At 33.4% G+C, this 26,796-nt stretch overlaps 1 protein-coding gene across 6 annotated transcripts in view; it reads left to right on the top strand.

Moving 5' to 3' along the window:
* GRIA2 (glutamate ionotropic receptor AMPA type subunit 2) overlaps positions 1-26,796 on the top strand; it is a 167,144-nt gene that overhangs the window by 111,230 nt on the left and 29,118 nt on the right. For all 6 annotated transcript variants that reach the window (XR_004283190.1, XM_032332693.1, XM_032332688.1 and 3 more), the window contains exons 7-12: positions 1,086-1,253; positions 1,499-1,603; positions 2,280-2,390; positions 3,893-4,099; positions 4,599-4,969; positions 9,492-9,690. Coding sequence is in view for 5 of the 6 variants with exons in the window: in XM_032332693.1 (XP_032188584.1) it covers positions 1,086-1,253; positions 1,499-1,603; positions 2,280-2,390; positions 3,893-4,099; positions 4,599-4,969; positions 9,492-9,690 (1,161 nt within the window). In the remaining variant the exon portion in view is untranslated. The remainder of the gene's footprint in view (positions 1-1,085; positions 1,254-1,498; positions 1,604-2,279; positions 2,391-3,892; positions 4,100-4,598; positions 4,970-9,491; positions 9,691-26,796) is intronic.

Raw genomic sequence — 26,796 nt, 5'->3', positions numbered from 1 at the left:
TGATAGGCAAGATAATCAGCAGGAATTCAGAGAAAGAGAAGTGTGCAGAGCTGTAGGTATTATGAGAAGAAAAGGGAGGTATAAAATAATCATTTTTGAGAGTGGAAGAACTAAGTTACTAAAGAAAGGAGGAGGAGGATTTGGAAATAGTAAGTGCTCGTTTTGGATTTGTGGTCAAGAATTTTAGGGTGTCTCAAAATTAGTACGACGTTGCATTTTTTACCCAGCTTCACTGTACTTTCGTTACTCACAGATTGAAAAATACTCAGTAACAAATTTCCTAAGTGTTTATTAAAGCTATTATGTTAAAATGTGATTTGTCATTAACAATAGCAGCGTGATACATTTGATAGATGGCGGTATATATCCATGTATGTAATAATACCTATCCAGCCACTGACAGTGCTTGGTGCCCTCAGATATGCTCTTTTTTTTTATGCTTGGCCCCCAGCCTCCTGTAATAATCCTATTGTCCCATTGGGATCTGAATACCGTAAGTTTGGACCCACTGTTATTTTATCATAGGCTGTTGAACCATGAAAGGGGCACAGAAATTGTAAAATTTGTTGGTTCTTCTTTTCGATTACCATAACCATGTAGGGGATCTTAAAAATGGATATTTCAGGACTATTGTAGATCTATGTGAACATCACTGAGGTAGACTTAGAGACTTAAACTCATCAATATTCCTTCCCTATTGCCAAATGAATCCCGCATAAGTAGAGGCATATTTGTTTGTAAATTTGATAATTTCCTGTATACCCAAATCAGACCATAAAGGGATTCCCTAACTAGGGAATTGGTTTTAAAAGAAAAGTGCTATTATTATAAAAGATCTCACCCAAAATAGCTGAAATGCTAACGTAAGAGGCAGTGCTTCCAGCCAAAAGCATACTCCACAGTCCTGGTATTTTATGCTACTCAGATTCTTAGACTTCTAGCTGAAGGATGGTGTCTAATGTCTTGGGCTGTGATATGGTGTTGTATGGTGGTCAGCTGCAACCCAGAAGGCCAGTGTGCAGTGACCCTCTGAATTTTTTCCTATTCTTATGATATTCTTATGATATGTGTGTGATATTTTTCAGTACACTTCTGCTCTAACCTATGATGCTGTTCAAGTGATGACTGAGGCTTTCCGCAACCTTCGGAAGCAGAGAATTGAAATCTCTCGAAGGGGGAATGCAGGAGATTGCCTGGCAAACCCAGCAGTCCCCTGGGGACAAGGCGTAGAAATAGAAAGGGCCCTCAAACAGGTCAGTCACTCAAAATGATTGTGAGTGTGACTTAACAGTGGACACTACTTTTTCCTGCTACGTTAGTCTCCTGGCTATGTTTAATGTAAAGTGAATATTATCTCCTAACTGCACAGAGGTATGTTGAAGGGTGAAAAGTAATCTTATAGTTTTCTTAACTTGAGTCCAGTGAGAGTAATCTGTACAGTTTGTATCTTCGGTTGCAGTAAATTGATAACTGTGCTCCTTTCCCATTTCCTCATTAGGTTCAGGTTGAAGGTCTCTCGGGAAATATAAAGTTTGACCAAAATGGAAAAAGAATAAACTATACAATTAACATTATGGAACTCAAAACCAATGGGCCCCGGAAGGTAAATCATTAGTGATCTAAAGGCAGTTTTCTCTCTGTGAGGAGGTGAGTTTGCTAACCCGTCACCTCTTCTTCTGGAGAGTTCTGGAAATGGATATTCACATAGGTAGAGTTTATCTATTTCCAGAAACAGAAAATTTTTAATTTTTTTCCCTAAACCTAATCTATTCATTTCTGGTAAGTAATACTGAAATGTAATCTTCAAATGATTGTGAATAGAAGAACGGTTTTTATTTTTTTAATTTTTTTTTGTTTTTTGATCAAGGTGTAAGAGATTTAATGAGAAGAAAAAGAAACCATCGCTGAGTTTATGGTTTAGAAGACAAAACATAGCTGGTGCAAATATGCATTAATATTTTAATTCAGTACCTTTCTCTTAACTGTTATGGATAAAAGTCCATTGCTTGGACTTTATTTCTATTTCCGTATGATCACTCCAAAACAAATTACCCTGGAAAGTATGAGAAGTGAACGTGAAAAGACAAGCCATTTTTAAGAATTGCTTTTGTTTCATTGTTTTTTATAATCTCTATTTGTATTAGAGTCACAAAAATAAAAGACACAGCTTTGTTAATGTAGATATAAGTTTTGATTCATACATGAGTTTGAAATAATTCAATGTGTGGCTAATGGAAAGATCATTTATCCATGTGCCTATCTTCTGTAACCTTTTTCAGATTGGATACTGGAGTGAAGTGGACAAAATGGTTGTTACCCTTACCGAGCTCCCTTCTGGAAATGATACCTCTGGGCTTGAGAATAAGACTGTTGTTGTCACTACAATTTTGGTAATTAGCTACCAGTGCTACTGCAGTTCTTCTTATGAAAAATATCTGCCAACTAGAATTGCTGCTAGTGTTTTAGGATAATAACTAATGGAATGCTTCTTTGGCACCGTTTTAATCATGCATAACATATTTACTCTGTCCAAGGGACCACACAAGTATTAGCTAAAACATTCAAAATATTTGTTATCCTCTTCAATACTGAAATTTAGCGTGACAGAAAATTCATACACTGGTGCGTCACAAGTGTGAGCAGCTGGGGAAGGTCTGGGAGAGGGTTCCCTGTGTTTCCTCCTGTGCTTTACCTTTCAATTCCCATGCAATTCTGGGTACCTTCTATCTTCACATTTATTAATAACGTTATTAATAATGTTGGCAAGTCTCTTTCCTTATAAGATGAACTGCTTAAAGATAATTTCTCTTCTTTTTAACCACCAATGTCAACACAGTCATTGAGACACAGCCAGTTCTGAGGGAATGAGATCACATTGAACTGAATCTTGATCATCTAGGCTCTGGAGAGATGGAGGTAGATGCAGATCATCGTGACAAGCCGTTGGTGAAATAGAGATGGGGGAAAAGGGCTTCACTAATAGTACATGATTTTGTGACAAAACAATTGTATTTTATTTTGCTGAGCAGTGGTATAGTAAAATTGTGGGATTCATTATTCTAACGATATTGAGAAGAAAATATATAGGTGTAAATACAGCTGAAAAAAAAACAGCTAATAAGAAATTTGAATAGAAACATTGATTGTCATTTGGAAATACCTTAAAAAGTGTAAGCTCTGACATGTGAGGGCTTTTGGTAATCATGCCATCAAGGGGGACTATTTCACTGAACTCTCAAATATGCTTGATGACATTTTCCAGTAGAGAATTTGGGCTATGTTGAATCATTTTCATACTTCATTTTTCTTGTGTTTACAGGGGGAAGCTACTTTCCATCCTTGCAATTTTATTCTAGGATATTCTATCTTATAGATGAAGTGAGACATGAAATCTGAGAGGGTAGCATCAGTACGTCACTATGGCAATGACTATCAATATGATTTCCACATGAACCTTATTTTTGAGGCAGCAACACACAGGGTTTTGGGTGAATGCTGGTTCTTGAAGTCAGCATGACCCTAACCTAGAATAAGAGTGTGGTGGATCTAAAGTTGAATAAAACAGATGTTGAGCAACATTATTCCTATCTATACTCTAGGAGTTTACAAACATGACAAGGGGGCATGTCAACAGTTTGTGCTTTTGAGTTTCTTGTTTACTTTGTTATGGCTAGATACAAGTCATATTAATTAAATATAATGTTAGGCATTTGAGGACCTTTTTTCTCAAAGGTATTATGCTCAATATTTTTCTGCTGATATTTTCCACCATTCATATTCTACAGTTTTTCTGGATACCAGGTAATAATTAAACCAGAAGACTTGAATCGGTTAAAAGTAGTTAACACAACTATTTTTTTTAAATCAATGAAAGAACTGTCTTTCCATATAGGAATCTCCATATGTTATGATGAAGAAAAATCATGAAATGCTTGAAGGCAATGAGCGCTATGAGGGCTACTGTGTTGACTTGGCTGCAGAAATCGCCAAACATTGTGGGTTCAAGTACAAGTTGACAATTGTTGGGGATGGCAAGTATGGGGCCAGGGATGCTGACACGAAAATTTGGAATGGGATGGTTGGAGAACTTGTATACGGGGTAAGTATAGCTCTTCTCCCAAATAAAGTCATTCAGTTTGAACTCTTGTTGACAGAATTCCCCGCTTTCCTGCAAAGTACCTCTATCTGAAGTTGTTAGTTTCCCACATTACTGAAGAATACTATCTTTTTGCCTTGTGAACATCTGAAAATTAATGCTAACCTCAGAAGCACACATGCACACTAAATGAGACAGACATTTGATTTGTCTTGAAGCATATGAACCATATACATTGCTCAAAGGCACCAAAGGCATAGATTCAGTGTAGAGATGTAATTATCATAGTCGAGTCAGATGGGTATACTGTGTATTTATAAAAAGGAGGAATATTTAGGTAACAAATTGCTTTTTTGTTTATTTTTTACTGGGACTCTGCCAAGGAAATAATTATTGACATTTCCCTGATTTCCTTTTCTTCCCTTTTGATCCACTAATGTAACCATGATTCCTTTCAGTCCATGACTCTGGGTACTATTACTTTCATTTGTTTTCCTTACAGAAAGCTGACATTGCAATTGCTCCATTAACTATTACCCTTGTGAGAGAAGAGGTGATTGACTTCTCAAAGCCCTTTATGAGCCTCGGGATATCTATCATGATCAAGAAGCCTCAGAAGTCCAAACCAGGAGTGTTTTCATTTCTTGATCCTTTAGCCTATGAGATCTGGATGTGCATTGTTTTTGCCTACATTGGGGTCAGTGTAGTTTTATTCCTGGTCAGCAGATTTAGCCCCTACGAGTGGCACACTGAGGAGTTTGAAGATGGAAGAGAAACACAAAGTAGTGAATCAACTAATGAATTTGGGATTTTTAATAGTCTCTGGTTTTCCTTGGGTGCCTTTATGCAGCAAGGATGCGATATTTCGCCAAGGTTGGTTACTCACCTGCTTCAACTTTGTGCATTTTAGGTCTCAAGTGGATATTCATGGTGTTTATGAATTCACTATAAAGAAGTAAACAGCCGCTGACTACCTGTCCAAGCGGTTTAAGACTCTTCAGGACAGACTCTTAATGTCGGCATAAGTCTGTGAAATATTCGAGCAATGTTCTTTGAATGTTGATCTTGTATTTCCTGGTGAAATTATACACACCATGGAGAGGCTATAAAATGCATAAGGTTCCTATCATTCCATGCCTTCTTGGAGGGGTACCGTGTTTTTGCTGCATATTCTCATTTTACAGTCATCTGTGTGTTGATCCACAGACCTGTATATGGGAAAATGGGCAACATCACTTATTAACTACAAAAGCAACAACTTGTTTACAAAACTTCATTGGCACACATCCCATCTCTTTTATTTTCTCATTATTAGCTCATGCAGATGGTATCAGAGAGAGATTATAAATTTGTTTTTTTTTGTTTTTTTAAAGGTTAGATTGCTGAATTAAGGGGATGTCTGACAGGATATTTTCCAAGTATTTAGAAGTACATGGTTGGGTAATAATGGTGGCTGATTCACCGCAGCTTGCGCTATATTCAATAGTAATACACACAGATAATGGAATACATTTCTTCATCTAGTCTCATTATGATATATTAGGTACTACTCTAAAATATCTAAATATAATGAGTATCTTGCAAAATACATTTTGCCTTTTTTCATGTTATGACATGAATAAGAAGAATAGCCATATCTGGCTCTTCAGAAGAATAAACCATGATTTTTCTCGTATGATTCTTTCACATTTGAAGGCTAAATTATGGTCTACTGACACATTTTAATCTAGGTTTGATTACTTTCCTTTGATTCTATGGGATATCTTAATAACTAGTAAAGGGGATGATTTTTCTAATACTATTTCGTTGTTAGTTTCTGAGCACTTTGGAGATAACTGATTAATTAAAAAAAACTCAAAAATTTGTATCTTTTGTAGTCTTTTTTTGTATACTCCACCCAGTAAGATAAATTAAATATATCATGTATGCAGAAATTATTAATTACTCTCTGCTGTAGGACACATTGTTATGAATTATTTGAACCTAAACAATCTTAATTCCATCGATTCCTTGTGACTTCTTTATGGAACTGCCCTGAATTAAAAATATGCCAATGGTATTTGCATGGCATATATGTATAATAATGATAATATACACAGTGTAGAATAATATAGAAATATATAATAATGTTATATATAATAATATATATAAATATGATGACCTCCTACAAAATATGTAAGATTCATAGTTTTATCTCTACATTTATCTGATTTAAGTTAAAGACATAAAGAGTAGTTTCTAATAATGAGGGAGAAAATATTAACCAAATGGGGCTTTCAGAGAATATTCTGGTCCATAAATAATAATAAAATTATTCATCTTTGGTAAGAAGTATAATGTAACTTTAATCCTGAGATAAAACACAATTACCTTAGGGTAACATTAACTATGCTCTGCCTTTTGATTTAGTAAGGAGAAGTGTGTGAGGTTCATTATAAAGTAGGATATATTGATCTGGGTTCCTATAGATGGATCCTTAGATTTGTTTGCCTTATTCCTCATGGCTCCTGGCTCTGAAGTTAGTTGTTTTGGTGTCCAGTGCTTGTCAAGGAACAGAAAACATATTTACAGGAATTGTAGCATAGAGCACATTTAAAAATCTGTGTTACCCTAGGGTCCACCATGACAAACAGACAACTACTAATTTTCCAAAAGCCTGTTTTGTAAAATATGCCCTTTTATCTGTGCTCATGATTTCATTCATGAGTCATGACTTACTACATGACTTACTACAATTTCACATGGAATAATTTTTATTTCCTGGTACACTAAATAGATTTTAGATAGTATATTTTTCCTTGTTATCAACTGATTTATTTTTTTGCTACAGAATATATATATATGAGCAAAATTTGCTTTGCTGAAAAATTTTAAATGTACATATCTTTCATTCTATATTATATGTGCATTTAAATATTGAAAATACTGCATAATACTGGCAAATTTAATGATTTTTAAAACAAACCAAACTATCTTCTTTTTACAATACAATGATGGTTACTCCAGCTTAGGAAAGAAGAATAGAGAAGCATAGTATCTAATAATAATGACGATGATGATGATGATGATGATGATAATAATGATGATGATGATGATTCATGAAATGCACTGATCACTTTGAGATACTCTAAATATTTTGAAAGATATTTATCACCTCTTTTCAAGTAAAACATGGTATGGAAATATGTTATTAATATTACTAGAACATTTAAATTTTAATCAGAAATTATTCATTAACCTGAATTGGTCTTTTTCCTGAAAATAAGTTTAGAATATGTTTACTGTAGTTTTCTGAAGCCTGAAACCACAGAAATTGTGAGCATAAAATGCTATAAAGTTGACTTTTATTTTTTTGCTTGCCTCTGTTTTTTTCCCCCTAATATCCCAAAAGGATTCCAATGAATAAAAATGTCATTCTTAAAACAGCTATTTAATATAGATTTAAAATAAATGGTAGAATAAAAAAGAAGGAATTGGTAGCATATCCATTTATTTGCTCTTTTAATCCAGATTCAAAGAAGCAAAGGTTTGTTTTTAATTAGAGAAACCATTTTTGTCTGTCACCATAAGACATAAATTGAATTGCCCCCTGCATAAAATGTCTTAGAAAGTCTTTCAGAAACATTAACTGATCCTTTGAAAACAATTACAAATGAATAATAAATTGCTCAAGAATTTTGTTTTGAATGAAGTATAAGTTCAATAAATTTATTGAGATAACTTGTCGAACTCAAGTAAATTGGCATATTTATACTCATTAAATCTGACCTAAGCACTGGAATAGAGAATAACGTATCTTTAACTTGTTTTTATAAATGGAACAGAATTAGTTATAAGAACGATTCTGCATTGTCAATTACCATGCAGTTTATAGTGTCAAAGCAATTACTAAGAAGACAGTTTTGTTTTAAGGGATTTGAGCTGCCCTCTTAAATATGGAATACATACGTTTTAATTATGCTTTCCATTGTTATGGAATAGCGAACATTTTGAGAGTGGCTGTGTCTACGCAAGAGGTTTCTTAAATTTAAAATGTATTTAATACCTTATCCATGAGAGAGTAGTTCATTTTTTTCCATTCTGTCATATTTATTTAATTCTTTGCATTTCTCAGAGTCTGTGATAAAGGCTCTTAGTTATATGTTTTCATCACTTGTCACTCTCTCTTTCTCTTTTAGCAATAGATATTCTTAAAAATATTTATTTTTAAATAAGCTCCCCACTTTTTCTTGACTGCTAGAATAGTTTATTCTACAAAGGTGTATTCCTTACTGTTAAATGTCAGGAGGTCTGTTTTAGGCCATAAATTGCCAAACGTTTTTAATTTAGATTTTTAGAAATATTACCTTCTCACTATAGCAAATTTAATTGTTAGACATAGCAAAGTTATTAACCTAAAATGTTATTGTGTTGGATTGTTAATATTACTTAAACCCTTTTACTTTTTTAAAATCCCTTTATATGTAGAATCCCACCAAATATTTCAGAATAATATGTTATGTATCAATTTACACATCTACATATCTATATTTATCTCCCTAGGGTTTAAAGTGAGTTATTAGGGATCTATTAAGCTTTCAAAAGTATTTTACATATGAATTTATGGTCAAAGAAATATTATTATTATTATTATATTACAAATCAGGAATTTGTATCTTGACAAATGTTTAAATGTCTAATTTTGTTTTCCTTGAGTTGTCTTTTTTTCTTAAGCAGGAAGCACAGAGGAACAGGGTGGTAGCAGTCCATGCCAGGAAGCCTCAGATTTTTATTCATTAAGAATTATATTTTGTGTCATCCCTTTGTTTGTTGTATCATTGTTCCCCATTTTCTTTTCTGCACCATATCAAAAACCTATGTTTTTGCACACACAAAAACCGGTGAAATTTTGGACCTTTTAGAGGGTTTTTGAACTTCATTGGCTGAATTAAAGGGAGGGTTTCAACTTCACCTATGGTGCACATTCTTTTATTTTTAATATTTGATTTTGTTTGTCAACATTATTGTGAGTTTTACAAGTGATGTTAAATTCTCTTTTATGTGTTTACTTATGTCATGAATGGATAGTAGGATGGGCATTGGCTGGATTATTTGCATATTTCTTAAAATTGCTTCTTTGTGAAATTTCATACTATAGACAATTTGGGCATTATAACTTTGAAAGAATCTGAGGAATCTGAAGTTTTGACCTCTGGGTAGCTCATTACATCTAGCTAATCTAGACTGCTTACCCAGAATGCTTAATAATTTCCAGTTTTATTAACTAGCAGATATATTAAAAAGTATCAAATTGAATAGTCCCATATAAGTCAATATTTGCGTAATATTGCTAACTTGGATTTTTTTACTAGGTCATTCATTTCACTTTACAAATCCATTTCATACTTGTTATTAGATCCCTCTCTGGGCGCATTGTTGGAGGTGTGTGGTGGTTCTTTACCCTGATCATAATCTCCTCCTACACGGCTAACTTAGCTGCCTTCCTGACTGTAGAGAGGATGGTATCTCCCATCGAAAGTGCTGAGGATCTTTCTAAGCAAACAGAAATTGCTTATGGAACATTAGACTCTGGATCCACCAAAGAGTTTTTCAGGGTAAGAGATCCTGCTTTCTTAACTTTTGATTTTGATCTTCAAATTTAACCATTTTCCATTTTGTCCTCGCTCCCTCCTTCCGGTGCTCTATGAAGATATTATGTGATAGTAATCCCCTTTCTGTCTCTCTCTATTCTTGACCTTGTCTCTATACCCCTCCCTTCCCCATCCTTATCCTTAGATCCATCTCTATTTTGTCATACCTATCTCCTTAGGAGAAGCACACAACATTATAGCAGAATTATAGTTTTATAAAGATTGTTCTTTTGGAACAAAATTGAAGCAAACTATAAATAAGTTTAGATTGTTATTATTTTTGAAGCAGAATTTTTTAATTTCAAATAAGATAGCTGTCATATATTTTACATAGTTTACAGTTGAAAACTCACTTTCAAATCAGTTATGTTAATTCTGTTATGTTAATTAGATAGATTATAGAAATGTGTGAAAATTCTGAATTTTTTCAAACTCTCCAAGAAAAAACTAACAAAGATCTAAATGGATATCATAATTATAACATGTCTATTAAATATATTCTATTTTTCAAAAAAATTATGACCATATGGTATTTATATATATAGGACAAGTCCAATAATCTCATGGCCATACAATTTTCTTTCATTATACTATTTTCTCTCTATAAGAAGTTGTTCTATTAAAATGTTTAATACAGCTGATAAACTTAGGTTTTAAGCCAATGTATATAACATATGATAGTTTCTGATAATCTAACAAAATCTTTGAATGCATATGAATTTGCTTGAGTGAGATCTAGGCCGTTCCAGAATTAAGATTAGCATCAGCTGAAGTAGTAGAGTATAATTTGAAAACCGTTTTATCTACATTGCCTCTGGTATCTTTTCCAACTGACTTCAGTTGAGTGAAATAAGAGAACAAGTGTGTGTGTGCGTGTGTGTGTGTGTGTGCGCGCGTGCGCACGCGCATGTATATGTGTGTAGGGGCGAACCACAGCTGATAATAGATAATAACCTGGCTACATGTAGGGAGGGCAGGATCTTTTTTTTTTTTTTAAGATTTTATTTATTTATTTGATAGAGAGAGACAGCCAGAGAGGGAACACAAGCAGGGGGAGTGGGAGAGGGAGAAACAGGCTTCCCACCAGGCAGAGAGCCCAATGTGGGGCTCCATCCCAGGATCCTGGGCTCATGACCCAAGCTGAAGGCAGATGCTTAATGACTGAGCCACCCACATGCCCTGGGAGTACAGGATCTTGATGCTTTCTTTAAGCACTGCAATTTAAGCACAGAAGTGTGGTTGATCTATCAGCAACTGCTTTGACTTTAATGCAGTTCTATATATGAATGTTATAATACAGATTTGCTACTAATGACAAATTGCTTTCATCTATGAGCATATATGTAATATGTATATAAATACTCTTAAAGTAGCACAGTGTTTTAGTTTTATCATAACACTGGATCTATTAAAATAAATTAGAATATTGCATGGTTCTCAATTAGAAGTGTATTTTGAAGCAGTTTTTATTACTTGTATTCCAGTAGGACTTGCATTTATTTTATCTATATACTTTATTCATATTCTTCCTTTTGAAGTAAATGAAATATGTAAATGAATAAGGTACCTGCTATATCATGGTTTCCTTAGTGTTACTTAATGTTGATTAAAACAATCTTGTTTCCAGATATTATCTTACAGATTAGTATACATATATTGAGAGTTACTGTCATTACCTTGTTTGCACTGCAGTGGTTCCAGGTACTCTCCACAACTGTACATACACATTTCCAGAGCTTTTCCATGTTCCTTAACTCAGTCATAGAAACATATATGTAATTATCAAGATGTCAAGATTTCATGATTGGTACACACAAGTTCCCCAGTAGACAAGATGAAAAGACTAGATGACTCTGGGAAAAGAATGCTGTTACTCTTGTGTTTCGGTACACTAACTCCATGAAGACCATGATTCCAGTATGCAGTATGCTCATGTATACGTATGGACACTTGCCAGAATAATTTGTGGTGTGCCATTTGCCAATATAAGACTGTGGAGCTTACCCTTCCTAGAGTAATAGGGAAGTGATAGTGACTAATTAGGTAAACTGATACCTTTTATTATCATAGCTTTCCCAAGCAGTTTCATATGCATTATCTCTTTGCTTATTTATTTATTAAAGTATAATTATCATACAGTACTATATTAGTTTCAGGGGTACAACAAAGTGATTCAACAATTCTATACATTACTCAGTGCTCATAACTCAGTTTTATGACTTTCAGGTGTACAATATAATAATTCAACAATTCTACACATTATTCAGTACATTAAGTGGACTCTTAATCCCCTTTATCTACTTTACCCATCTCTGCCCCACCCCCACAACCACCAGATTGTTCTCTGTATTTAAGAGTCAGGGTTTTTTTGTTTGTTAGTTTTGTTTCTGAAATTCCACCTCTAAGTGAATTCATATGGTATTTGTCTTTCTCTATCAGCCTTATTCCACTTGGCATTATTCTCTCCCAGTCCATCTGTGTTGTGAGAAATGGCGTGATCTCATTCTCATGGCTGAATAGTATTCCATGATGTGTATATACCACATCTTTTTTATCCCATTAGCTTTTTGAATCTCACAATACATCTGCTTGATAATCAAAACAATGATTTTTATTTGCATACCATGTATTATTAAGCTAAAGCTCAGATAATTTTGTGGACTTGGCCAAATTTAGGCAGCTGGTAAGTGTGCTGAGGTTTTCACCTAAACCTCTAGGGTTCTTTCAATATCCTATTTTCACCTGCTAATAAAGGTCTCTGGGTTTATTTTGCTGTGCCCATGCTCAGTGTAGGTTATCCTTGTTTATAGGTTTATATCCTTGTGTGGCATTGGAGAATTATAATGGTAGAAACTCGGGCAGGGCTTCACACTTCCTTTCCACATACCTTCAAAAGGAACTCTTGATGAATCAACTTTGGTTAGGTCTCAGTGCATGCAACACTGTAGTTAGCTTCTCCATATCTAGAGAAAGAAGATTATGGCCTCAAAAGTACTTAACAGCCACACTATTTATTAATATTGATTCCCTTAAAGAGAATCTAACATCACTACATCAACAGCACGTATCACCAGAGTGATAGGAGTTTGTCATGTTAATTTTTCCATTGACATGTATGACCTGGTTATAATTTGAGAAACTATTTATACAAAAGGTTTGTTTCTAAAAGGTGGGTTCAATAAAAAGGGTGCTGCTAAATCATGAGTAATTTTGAATAATTTTGCTAACCATATTAATGTGTGATAATTAGATGCCATGATGATAATAGTGAGGACAATCTTATTTTTGCTTTGGACTCCCAAAAATATTTTTGGGATACTGTGACTTTCCAGCTGTATTCATCATGCCCACCTTTTCACATAAAGTTTACTGCAATATAGTATGGAGATTGACTAAGGGTTTCCCCTTCCAAAAAAAGAATTTCTCTTTAGAGTGTTATTAAAAATGTATTAGATAACGTGAAGCTATCTCATAGACTTATAAAAGCAAAATATTGGTTTTCATTAACATTCTTTCCCTCAAATCCTCAGGTATATTACAGTTTGTCTTAATAGCTGTAGTCTGGTGAATTTCTAAACTTCTGGTGGAAAATGTTACATGGGAAATTCTTCTTGCTGCTATTCCTAAAATTAGCATTCACCACCCATCTTGGGTCATCCTCTCTCAACTGTCATTTAGCTCTAGGCATGCCTGGGGCTCCGGTAAGGTGGATTTAGGACAGAGGGAAAGCTGCTAGATTGATTATCATGGTGCCCAGTCTGTCAGGAAAGGGAATATAGATGGAATGGGCTGAAGTTAGACTGAAGACATGTATTGTATGCTTTCTTCCATGGCCATCTGTTGTGCTTACTTGCAGACCTAAGAAAGCTAATTACGAGTGGAAGAAAAATATTTGCCATTCTTACCATTTGCTAATATTTAAAGTTCTAACAGTGATCTTATGTTTTCTAATACAGCTTAATTTGGCTTCATTGAAGACTTTTTCTTATTACACTGTTTTTGACTAGGGATTTTATTATTTATAGTATTAAAAATTTTCTATTGTTCAAGAGTTTATAAAGCCAGTTTTTGTTGTTGTTGTTGTTGTTGCTGTTGTTTTTAACACAGCAAGAGCTTTGGATTTGGTCATTGGTGAAATTGATTTAAGAAGCCAGGTCATTTTCTAAATTTTAAAGATATGTAACTAGCTAAAGAATGAAAAATAACTTGTTGTCTTTTGTCTGAACGTAACAAATGTTTCCTAAAAGCATATCTTTTTGTTGGGATGAAAGCACATTATTTAAAATTATAAGATAAATACTTCATCCTTTATAGGGACCTATCTGTTTTGTCCTAAGATGATATGAGTTACCCAACTTAAATCTAAAGTATTTTCATATTTCAGTTAAATAATTTAATAAACTGTGTTATAATAATATTGATTTAGTAAAATCAGTAAGTGTGCATTAGCTTCAGAATTCCATTTTCAGCTGTAAATTTTCTAACTTAAAATCAGAGATAATGGGTAAAACAAATATGAATGAAATATTTACAATGTTCTATTAAAGAGAGACAATAAATGAAGGGCAATCTTGTACCATCAAGAGATAGGAATAAAAAGATCCTGCATCTTCATTTTCCAGAGTTTTCTGCTATGAAACTCATGTAAATCCTTGTACAGAGTGACTGATAAAGTCTGACTCATTTTGGAGCACTGATCATCTCTAATTATAGTGCCACTGTAGCGTACCTATAATTAAGAAAGAATTAGGTTTTCAATTATAAACCACTATTTTTAGACTTTCACATTTTGATAATATGTTCTCTCAATAAAGGAGGACACATCTTGAATTAGATGAGTCTGAGTAGAAAATAGTTTTAAAGGACCTATATGTATTAGGCTCTGATAGAAATGTAGGTTTGGGTATGTGCTTTGGTGAGTGCTGTGAAGTGTGTAAACCTGGTGATTCACAGACCTGTACCCCTGGGGATAAAAATATATGTTTATAAAAAATAAAAAATTAATAAAAAAAAATGTAGGTTTGGGGATAGAAAATGGCTTTATAAATAGACCTGCCATTGACCAGTCAATCTCTGAAACACAATTATTACTTGCAGATTAGAAGTATTCCATGCCTATGCTAAATCCCCAGACTGCAATCTGTTTACCCCTCTGGTTTTCTCTGGAAGGATGAGGGATGGGGTATATTGTCTGAATAAGTGGTCTACTTTAATTATTCTGACTTTGGAAGAAAAGGATTCTAGAACATTGTCAAAATAAAACCATTCTTCTCATTTAATGAAGTTAATTATTGTGTTCTCAGAACACATAGTCTGATAATTCATGAAACTATACTGTTGTTACCTAGCATTATAGACTTTTATAGAACTTATAGATTGTATAAATGATATATAAATAGTATGAATGCATATATTTCTTACTTGAGTAAGAAATATATGAAGGACTAGTTTGAAATTTTTCTTTCATATATATATAAATCTTCATATGCAAAAATATATATGATTTATTACCATATAACATGACTCATATATATATATATATATGACATACCACAAATAATCACAATAACCAGAGAAGTACAGTAATCTAAATTATATTTTTATTCTACTATTTTTAAGTTTTATTTATTTATTTATTTATTTGTTTGTTTATAGAGGGATAAAGAGGTGCCAGAAGGGACAGAATGAGAGGGAGAGAGAGAATCTTAAGCAGGCTCTATGCCCAGTGCAGAATCTCACAACACTGAGATCATGAACTCAGCCAAAATTAAGAGTCAGTTTCTTAACTGACTGAGCCGCCCAGGGACCCTAAATTATCTTTTAAAAGGCTATAAACTTTTTCATCTTCTTCTGTGACTTAAATACATCTACTTATATTTACATATGAAAACTTGGATTGAGGAGCGTCTGGATGGCTGTCAGTTAAGCCTCTGTTTTCAACTCAGGTCCTGATCCCAGATTTCCTGCATCACATCTGACTCCCTGCTCAGCAGAGAGTCTGTTTCTCCTTCTGCCCTTTCTCCTGCCCATGCTCTCTCTCTCTCTCTTTCTCCCTCTCAAGTAAATAAATAAAATCTTAAAAAAAAAAAACTTTGATTAAACTATGTTTACAAATGAAAATATTTAAGCTTTTATAACAACTTTCTTATGGAGATATATTAAATGTTATTTCATTAAAGTTATGTTTTGTTTCATTTATTGCTTGTGTTTAGCAATAAAATAGTATAATTTCTTTATTGATATTTTATAGAACAGATTTCACTAATCTGTGGTGGTTCACCATCCTTATTTCATTACATCTAACTAATGACTTGTCTACTGCAGTTTCTAACATATCCCCTATTTCTATGCAGGTAGAAATGTGTATATGTGTGTGTGTGTGTGTGTGTGTGTGTGTGTGTGTGTGTACACATATGCATATATACTTTTGTGTATATATATACATATATATATATACAATACATACTTCTAGCTTTCTATATATGAATATATGTATGATTCTAACTTTCTATATATTAATGCATATATATATATTTCAATATTTTGGAAATGAAATGGGTATATCCCTATTTGTATATGTGTGTGTATACATATATATATATACACACATACACATATATGTAGCTGCTAATATCAAACTAGACTCTCTATAGACCTTTCACTCATGCTTAAATATTTAAATGTTTTCTAAAATTCTTAGTATTAAATAAGAGTTGAATGTGAATAAATTAGCAATAAACACTTTATGGATATGTTGTAGGTCACTCATGGCATGGTTTGTCATATTATTAGAGATTTTTCTTCTTAAATATCTTGGGGGAGCCTGATCATTGTTTAACCATCTGCATAGCTGACAGCTTTGCATGTTTAAGCCTTCTCTAGATGACCCGTAACAAGTTGAAGTCATTTCTTTTCTGGTTGTGAGCTTTTTTTTTTTTTCTCTGATATTTAAAATTTTCCCTCTATTACACAAAACATCTGGGAACAGTAAAGACTTTAAGAATTCTTTAATTCTCAAAGACTTTAAGAATATATTTAGTCTAAGCTGCTGAGAAAGCTTGTGTTCTTTCAGTTCAGCGAATGTAACTGGTTTAACAGTGTAAGAAAGGTCAAAATGTCCAATGTTTCTTTTAAAAATTAGTGTCCTATTTAAAGACCTTGCAGTGTAGTCAGTAGTTCCTAAATTTGTAGGATATAAATAAATGCATGAGAGACTACACTGAACCATGTTTTCTGTGCTCAAAGTGCTATGGGAGGAAAAAAATAGTAAAGAATGTGTCTATTTGCTGAATTATGATTATTCTGCAAAGTTGTAGTTTCTTCTAAAGTAACTATGTTATGATTTTGGACATTCACCTCTTTCCATAGCAATGTTCAGCAAATTTAGTGCACACTCCATCTGATCACTTCACATAGAGACCACTCTTATGATACAGAGGGGAAATTAGAGCTCGTTGTTATCACCTGGATTAATAATTTGACCCAAATCAGATTATAGAGGCTTTCTTTATTGTCCATATTTAAATCGAAAGTACTCCTTTCTCACCACCATCAAATTATGAGGTCATTTTTTTCTAGCAGAAAATGTTTAAACAGTGGATAAATTTCAAAACTAATCTTTCATCTCAAAACATTCCCCAAATTCCTGTTTAGATGCCTCAGAGAAAATCAGTATCAGTATAAACCTGTAGAGGTACCTTAGATGACATCTGTTGGCTGCACTTTATTTTTATGCTTAAATAGAGAATCATTGTTTAGTAAAAGAACCTAGTGTGGTATTCATACTAGTTGCCATAGTAATTAATGCAGTCTCAAGAGTTTTGTAGAGAAGAAAACTGGAATTGTGCAATCATTTAAATACATTGGAATCAAAATCTGAACTAAGTATAAATACTGTTAATAAAGTTTTGAGAGTTCTTTAATTAGACTTTTGATATTTGAAGGAAAACTTGATGCTAAAGTAATGTACGATTCCTGTTTCCAGCGTATCATATTGCTCCAGATCATATTGAATCATTACCAACAAACAGATTGCTAGTAAAGTTGGCTGCTTATTTTCACAGGGAAAAAACAGTTTAGAAATAAAATGGTAACTGGAAAAATCGAATGTTGTCACAGTCCCAAAAAACAATATTTAGGATTTCATTTTAAGAAACAGAGAAAGGGTCAAGGGAGTGATGTCAATAAGATGGTGAAATAGGAAGCCCCAGACCATCTTTGTCCCACAAGAGACACTGTCTAAACAACACACCATTGACCAGTTTTATTTGTGAGAAATTCAGAAGTAAGTAAAAGGGCTCCTGTAAACCAAATGAGTATGAAACTAGTCATGTCAAACTCTGTGGGAAAATTCATGGCATTCACCATAATCTTCCTTGGCACAGTGTACCACACTTGGGAGGAATTGCTTGCTTCTGCTTTTTGGGCTTCTTGTGCTGATGTTACTTGTGGTACAGGAAACAGAAACCAAAACATCTTGGTAGCCACTCCTTTGGAAGACAGAAGAGAGGAGTGGAACATGCATCCAGTGTTCCAGACTTTTGGTGAAGTACCCACATGACTGGTCTTTGTCTTGCCTGACATGGAGTACTGATGGAACCAACATACTCTACAAGCATGGGCCACAAGGAACGAAAGAAATCTGAGTGGTTATGCCAGCTCCAGAGAACCAGCAGTACTGTATACAGATACCAAAAGAAGCAAGAGATTATGAGCTCCTGAAAAAAGATAAAAGTCCCTCTAATTGAAAATTTACACATACAAGTGCAAAGAATAAACATCTACAGAAAAGGTTTGAGTAGACTTCAGAATATTTAACCAGGCTGATTGGTCAAAATCTTTCCCTACATGAAGCTAATCTATAAAGGCTGCAAAATGTGGCTATTTTTAAAAATGTGTGATCCCAAAGCAAAGTTATAAGGCACATTAAAAAAAAAAAAAGAACACAAAGAAATATGGCCCAATCAAAGGAAAAAAAAAATCTCCAGAAAGTGACACTAAAAAAAAAAAAAAAGAAAGAAAGAAAAGAAAGAAAGAAAAAAAGAAAAGGAAAAGAAAAGGAATTATGTGGGTTATCTGATAAAGAATACCAAGTAACTGTCACAAAAATGCTCAAAGAGCTTAGGAAAATGATACATGAATAAACAGAATTTCAACAAAGAAAACATATTTTTAAAAATCGATTTTGGAAATGAAGTATACAGTGTCTAAATTGAAAAATTCACCATAGGAATTCAACGTCATGCTTGATGAAGCAGAAGAAAAAAAATAATCAAATTTAAGAAAAGTCTTTTGAAATTATACAAATAGAGGAGAAAAAAGAAAAAAAGAAGCAAAGAGTGAAGAAAGTCTAAAGCGCTTTCAAAAGGACTAACATACACATTATGAGAGTCACAAAAGGAAGAGAGAGAAAGGAGAAGAAAGCTTATTTAAGGCCATTATGGCTCCAAACTTCCCAAATCTGGGGGAAGAAATAAGTTAATGAAACACAAGGAATTCTGAGAAGGAGGATTCAAAACAGTGTATACTAAAAAACATAATAACCCAATTGTTAAGTAGCAAAGAAAAGGACCTTTTAAAACAGCAGGAGAAATGTGGCTTGTCAGGTTCATGTGGGTGTCCATAAGACTACTAGCAGGTTTATCAGCAGAAACCTGGTAGGTCAGAAGAAGAGAGAGGATATTTTCAAAGAGGAAGGAAAATAAAGAAAACTACAAATCAAGAACACTGTATCTGACAAAACTGTCCTTCAGAAATAAAAGATAAAGACTTTCTCAGATAAACAAAAGTTGAGAGAGATCATCAACAATAAAACAGCCTGACAAGAACTGTTAAAGGGAATCCTTTCAGTTGAAATGAAAGGATGATAGACATCAATACAAAATCCTATGAAAGTACAGAACTCATTGAAAAAGGTACATGTATAGACTAACCCAGAATATCATAGTACAATAACAGTGTTGCCTAAGTCTTTTAAAATTCTGGTATAGAGGTTAAAATATAAAAATATGAAATTAAACTATATGAAGTATGTTAACTGATGCACAATATGAAAAGATTAATTTGACATCAATAATATAAATTATGAGGGGGGAAGTAAAAGAGTAGATTTTGAATGCAACTGAAGTGAAATTCCTAAGACTAAAATCATTTTTTATGGTCATGTTTTATGTAACTTCCATGGTAACCACAAAGAAACAACCTATAGAAGTTACATGAAGAAATAGGAAAGTAGTCAGTGCATCACTACAAAAAAAAAAAAAAAAAAAACCCACAAAAAAAACCAATGAAATACAAAAAAAGGCAGCAAAAGAGGCAAAGATGAATAAAAAAACTACAAGATAGAGAACAATTCACAAAATGATAGGAGTAACCTATTAGAAACTTTAAATGTAAATGGATTAAACTTTCCAACCAAAAGATACAGAGTAGAATACCAAAAGGAGCAAGAGATTATGAGCTCACTGGAGAATTCTACCAAATATTTAAAGAAGAATTAATGATACTCATTTTCACATTCTTCCAAAAAATAGAAGAGGAAGGAACAGTACTGAATTAATTTTATAAGGTCAACATTTACCTGATACCAAGCAAGAAAAAGACATTGTAAGAAAAGAAAACTAGAGATCAATAGCCCTGAGAAATAGAGATACAAAAATTTTCAGCAAAATACCATTAAGCCAAACTCAACAGCACATTAAAAGATCATAAATGACCATGACCAAGGGGGAGTTATCTCTGAAATGTAAGGATATTTCAATCTACGAAAATTAATCAATGTGATACACCACAATTATAGAATGAAGAATAAAAATTTTATGATCATCAAAATAGATCCAGAAAAAGCACTTTACAAAATTGAGCATCCTTCAATGATAAAAATAATAAACTAGGAAGAGAATTAAATTACCTTAACATAATAGAGTTCACATTTGAAGCCCACAGCTGACATCAAAATGAAGAAAGCTTTTCTTCTAAATTAGGAAGAAGAAGACAGGGATGCTAACTTATTGCCACTTTTATTTGGCATGGTAAAGAAATCCTAGCAATACTAATTAGGCAAGAAAAAGAAAAGACAACCTAATTGGGAAAGAAGTAAAATTTTCTTTGTTCAGAGGTTACATGTTCTAATATGTAGGAAACTCAAAGGATTCCACTAACCCCAATACCACCCCTCCAAGAAAAACTGTAACACCCAATAAATTCAGTAAAGTTGTAAGATGCAAAATATTAAAAAACCAGTTGCATTTCTATACACTAACAATGAACAACCCTAAAAGGGAATTAAGAAAATAATCTAATTTACAATAACATCAAAAAGAATAAAATACTTAAGTGTAAACTAAGCCAAAGAGGCAAAAGAAGTGTTCACTGAAAACTCCAAAAGATTGCTGCAAGAATTTAAAGACACAAATAAATGGGAAGAATGCCTTGTTCATTGATTGAAAGATTTAATGTTTTTAAAATGTCTCTACTACCCCATGATCTACAGATTCACTAGAATCCCTTCCAAAATCCCAATATTGTTTTTTTTCAGGAATATAAAAAAAAATCCTAAAATCCATATGGAATCATAAAGATTAAGAAAAAGTAAAACAATCTGGAAAAATGGAAACAAGCCTTACACTCCCTGACTTCAAAACCTATTAGAAAGTTATGGTACTGGCCTAAAGATGGATTTATAGACCAATGGAACAGAATAGAGAACCCAGAAGTAAATCCATGCATATATGGTTAAGTGATCTTTGACATGATCCAAGACTGCATAGTGGGGAAAGGACAATCTCCTCAGGAAATGATGTTGGAATAACTGGATACTCACATGCAGACAAATGAAATAGATCTCATACCATTCACAAAAGTCAACTCAAAGTTGATTAAAGATTGAAAAGTAATATCTGAAACTTAACTCTTTTATAAGAAAATATACCAGATAAGCTTCACTACTTTGGTCTTGGCTAAGATTTGTTGGCTATGACACGAAAAGCACAGGCAACAATGAAATGTAGACAAGTGGACTTGTCTACATCAAATTAAAAAGCTTTTATACTGCAAAAAAAAAAAATCAGTAATATGAAAAGGCATGTATGGAGTTGGAGAAAATACTGCAAACCATGTTACTTGATAAAAGGCTAACATCTGAAATAGATAAGGGACATTTACACTCAATAAAAAAAGCCTACTAACCTCATTTAAAAAACTAGCAAAGGAGGGGCGCCTGTGTGGCTCAGTGGGTTAAGCCTCTGCCTTCCTCTCAGGTCATGATCCCAGAGTCCTGGGATCAAGCCCCGCATCAGGCTCTCTGCTCAGCAGGGAGCCTGCTTCCTCCTCTCTCTCTGCCTGCTTCTCTGTGATCTCCGTCTGTCAGCAAACAAACAAAAAAACAAACAACCACAAAAACTAACTAGCAAAGGAGATTGACATTTCTCCAAAAAAAACCTCAAATGGTCAATGGTATATGAAAAGATACTCAACGCCACTAACCATCAGGGAAATACAAATCAAAACCACAATGAGATATTGCCTCATAGCAGTTAGCAGGGCCATTAGAAAAAAAAATAGGTAACAAAAAATAAAAATGTCAGAAATTGAAACCCTTGTGTATTGGTGGGAATGCAAAATGAGGCATCCTTTATTGGAAAAAATAGGCACTTTTCTGAAAAAGTTTAAAATAGAACTTCCACATGATCTAGCAATCCCACTTTAGGACATTTAAATGAACTGAAATTGGAATCCCAAAGAGATATTTTCACTACCATGTTTATTACAGCGTTATTCATAATAGCCAAGAAGTGGAAATAACCTAAGTGTCCGCTGATGGATATTTGGATAAGGAAAGTATAGTATATTCCTCAGTGGAATAATATTCAGTCTTTAAAAAAAGAAGGAAATCCTGTCATGCTGTGACATTGATGAATGTTGAGGATGTTATGCTAACTGAAATATGCTTGTTACAGAAGGACAAGTACATATGATTCCACTTATGTTAGGTACCTGAAGCAGTCAAACCCACTGAAGCAGAAAGTAGAAATGTTATCATGGTTGGAGAGAGGGAGACAATTGAAAGTTGTTGTACAATAGGTATAGTTTCAGTCATGCAAGATGAAAAAGTCCTAAAAACCTTCTGTACAATAATATACATATAGTTAATATCATACTGTACTTTTACAAATTTTTTAAAGAGAGATTTCATGTCATGTTTATTTTTTATCACAATAAAATAAACCTGCCCCAGATAACACACAGAAAAACAAAACAAAAAATAAGAAAGAAGTTATCTTATTAGAAGGTGTTTTGTAGTATCAAAAAAACTAAATTTATAAGATCTCTCTCAAATCTTATGGTTGATGTTACATAATAGTGACTTACAAAATAGTGACTAGAATTAAAAAAAAAATTGCAGATCGGTATTAAAATAAAACAAAATTATAGGCAGGCTTGAATATTTATACTTTGTCAATATCTAATATATGAATCATGAAGTAGACACACACATAAGTGCACAGAAATTTTAATGTGGTTAATATAATATTGTATATACTTAATATATATAATAAAGTACATATTAAGGTGGCTAGTATATTCACATATATATAAAGTTACTTATATGTAGTCATGTCCTGTGTTTTTTTGCTCTTTCTTGATAGTCCTTTATTCTTGACATGGCAAAATAAGGGAGCCTTATGCTAAATCCTTTTATGTGGAAGGAAATACCTTAATGATGAAATGACTTTGAACTTTTTATCTGAAAAGATTTCTATCACTGTCTTTAAAATCTTTATTGCAGGATACAATAAACTTGCTGTATTGGGTCAGTCATGATAGTGGAGGGTAAGAAACGTAGAAAATACTGTAGTATTTGATTTACTGATTCATACTTAACAAGCCAAGGGGCCCAACATGTCTATATGTTAATGATATTTTCATTGACATTCTGTGGTTTTTGTGATCCTTTCTCCTTTGCTACCATTTTCTTGTTTTACTTCCCCTGAGTACCAATGTTTTTTGTTTGTTTGCTTATTTAAAAAAGAAATTTAGGGCGCCTGGGTGGCTCAGTGGGTTAAGCCGCTGCCTTCGGCTCAGGTCATGATCTCAAGGTCCTGGGATCGAGTCCCGCATCCGGCTCTCTGCTCAGCAGGGAGCCTGCTTCCCCCTCTCTCTCTGCCTGCCTCTCTGCCTACTTGTGATCTCTCTCTCTCTCAAATAAATAAATAAAACCTTAAAAAAAATGAAATTTAGTAATTCTTTTAAATTAAATTTTACATTTTAATTCCAATGTAGTTAACATACAATGTTAGTTTATATGAGTTATATTAGTTTTATATTAGTTTCAGGTGTATGATATAGTGATTTTGTAAATCTACACATTACTCAGTGCTCATCATGGTAAATGTATTCTGTAATCCCCATCTCCTTTTCATCCATCCCTCCACCCACCTCCCCTCTGGTAACCATCAATTTGTTTTTTATAGTTAAGAGTCTGTTTCTTGGGTTCTCTCTCTCTCTCTCTCTTTTTCCTCTGCTCATTTGCTCTATTTCTTAAATTCTGCATATGAATGAAATCATATGGTATTTGTCTTTCTCTGACTGACTTATTTTGCTTAACATTACACTCTCTAGCCCCAACTGTGTCCTTTAAATGGCAAGATTTCCTTATTTTTTGTGGCCAAATTTTATATATATATATATATATATATATATATAACATCACATCTTCTTTATTCATTCATCTATCAGTGGCCACTTGGGCTGCTTGCATATTTTGGCTATTATAAATAATGCTGTAATAAACATAGGAATGCATGTATCCCTTTGAATTAGTGTTTTTGTGTTTTGGAGATAAATACTCAGTAGTGTGATTACTGGATCATAGTGTAGTTGTATTTTTAATTTTTTGAGGAAATTCTATATAGTTTTCCAGAGTGACTACACCAGTTTGCATTCCCACCAACAGTGCAAGAGGGTTCTCGTTTCTCTGCATCCTTGCCAACACCTGCTATTATTGATTTTCACCATTCTGATAGGTGTGGGGTGATATCTTTGATTTGCATTTTCCTGATGATGAGTGATGTTGAGCATCTCTTCATATGTCTGTTAGCCATTGGTATATCTTCTTTTGAGAAATATCTGTACATGTCTTCTGTCTATTTTTTAATTATTGAGAGTATGAAAAATAAAACCACAAAAGCAGTAAAAATAATTATTTCTATAAAATTAGCCAGGCGATTCATAATATAAAAGGATATAAAATATGACACCATATACACATTGTGGAGGGGAGGAGAGGAGTAAGGAATGGTTCACACTTAAGCAACCACCATTTCTTTTCTAAAATCAAGTTTTCCTAACTAAAATTAATAAAAGAAATTTAGTCCTTGTATTGGGACTTCCTTACTTTTTTCGTGTAACTTCAGAGTACAAAAACACCAATATGAATCCTGACAGGGGGACATGTAGTAATATTTTCTTATTTGCTGAATTAATAGTATGTTGTTAAAGAATACAGTACACACGATATTGTAGTGTTTCTGGAAACAACTGTACTGCCCTGAAAATTTGTTCATTCATAACAGAAAAGAATCTCACAGTTTTTAAATTAGAATAGTTAACCAACAAAAAACAATTTTGCCCATAATTGCATTCATCTTTTAATTGCTTAAAAAAGGTTATACTTAAAATTCCCTATTTCTATAGTTGCCATGTTGAGATTGGATAAAGAAGCTCAATTAAAGTGTTTTAGAAGCAAACTCTCACATAACAGATAAATTTCCTTCTACCACATTGTGATCTCAGATGGCATCATCATTTTCATCTTTAAACACAGAGCTTGGGTTATAAATTACCCCTCAAATTCTGTTCATGTTTGAAATATTGTGACACGAAGAATTAATCATGCAAACTGTTATTGAATATATCTTACAAATGTTAACTTGCCACTTTCTTTAACATTAAATTTCATTTTGTTAGTGTTTATTGTTACAGCTTTTAGAAAGTTCTTTGAAACCAAAACTGGCTTCCCAGGTATTTTCATTCACTGGTCCTATTCTTACTTTAGTAATTGCTTCTTTTTCATATGACACATAAATCAAATACATAACTATCATCTCTTTCATAAATTTTTCTTATTATCTAACCTAAGAATTATTAATTCCCTCCACCATTCTTTATTAATTTATATTTTTGAGTCCTTTAATCTAGTCTCTGTATCTTTTAAATGTAGCTTTTTCAGTATTATTTTATTTATTTAAATTCAATTAGCCAACATACAGTACATCATTAGTTTCAGATGTAGAGTTATTCATCAGTTGTGTATAATACCCAATACCTATCACATCACTTGCCCTCCTTAATACCCATCACCCGATTACCCCATTCCCCACTGACCTCCCCTCTAACAACTCTCAGTTTATTTCCTATAGTTAAGAGTCTCTCCTGGGTTTTTCTCCCTCTCTGATGACTTCCCATTCAGTTTTCCCTCCTATTCCCTATGATCCTCTGTACTGTTTCTTATATTCCACATGTGAGTAAAATAATGTGATAATTGTCTTTGCTGGATTTCTTTCACTCAGCATAATACCCTCCAGTTCCAGCCACATTAATGTAAATGATAAGTATTCATCGTTTCTGATGGCTGAGTAATATTCCATTTTATGTATATGTGTGTGTGTGTGTGTGTGTGTGTGTGTGTGTATACCAAATCTTTATCCACTCATCTGTTGATGGACATCTCAGCTCGTTAAACAGTTTGGCTATTGTGGACATTGTTGCTATAAACACTGGAGGGCACATGCCACTTCTCATCAATACATTTGTATCATTGAGGTAATACCTAGTTGTGCAATTGCTGGGTTATAGGGTAGTTCTGTTTTTAACTTGAACCTCCATACTGTTTTCCAGAGTGGCTACACCAGCTTGCATTCCCACCAGCATTGTAAGAGGGTTCCCCTTTTTCCATATCCTAACCAGTATTTGTTGTTTCCTGGCTTGTTAATTTTAGCCATTCTGACTGGAGTGAGGTGGTATCTCATGTGATTTTGATTTCTATTTCCCTGATGTTAAGTGATGTGGAAC

This window comes from Mustela erminea, chromosome 2 (genome assembly GCF_009829155.1).
Source record: "Mustela erminea isolate mMusErm1 chromosome 2, mMusErm1.Pri, whole genome shotgun sequence".
Classification (NCBI taxonomy): domain Eukaryota; kingdom Metazoa; phylum Chordata; class Mammalia; order Carnivora; family Mustelidae; genus Mustela; species Mustela erminea.
Note: the sequence above shows the minus strand (reverse complement) of the source record. Positions and strands in the feature narration are given on the sequence as shown.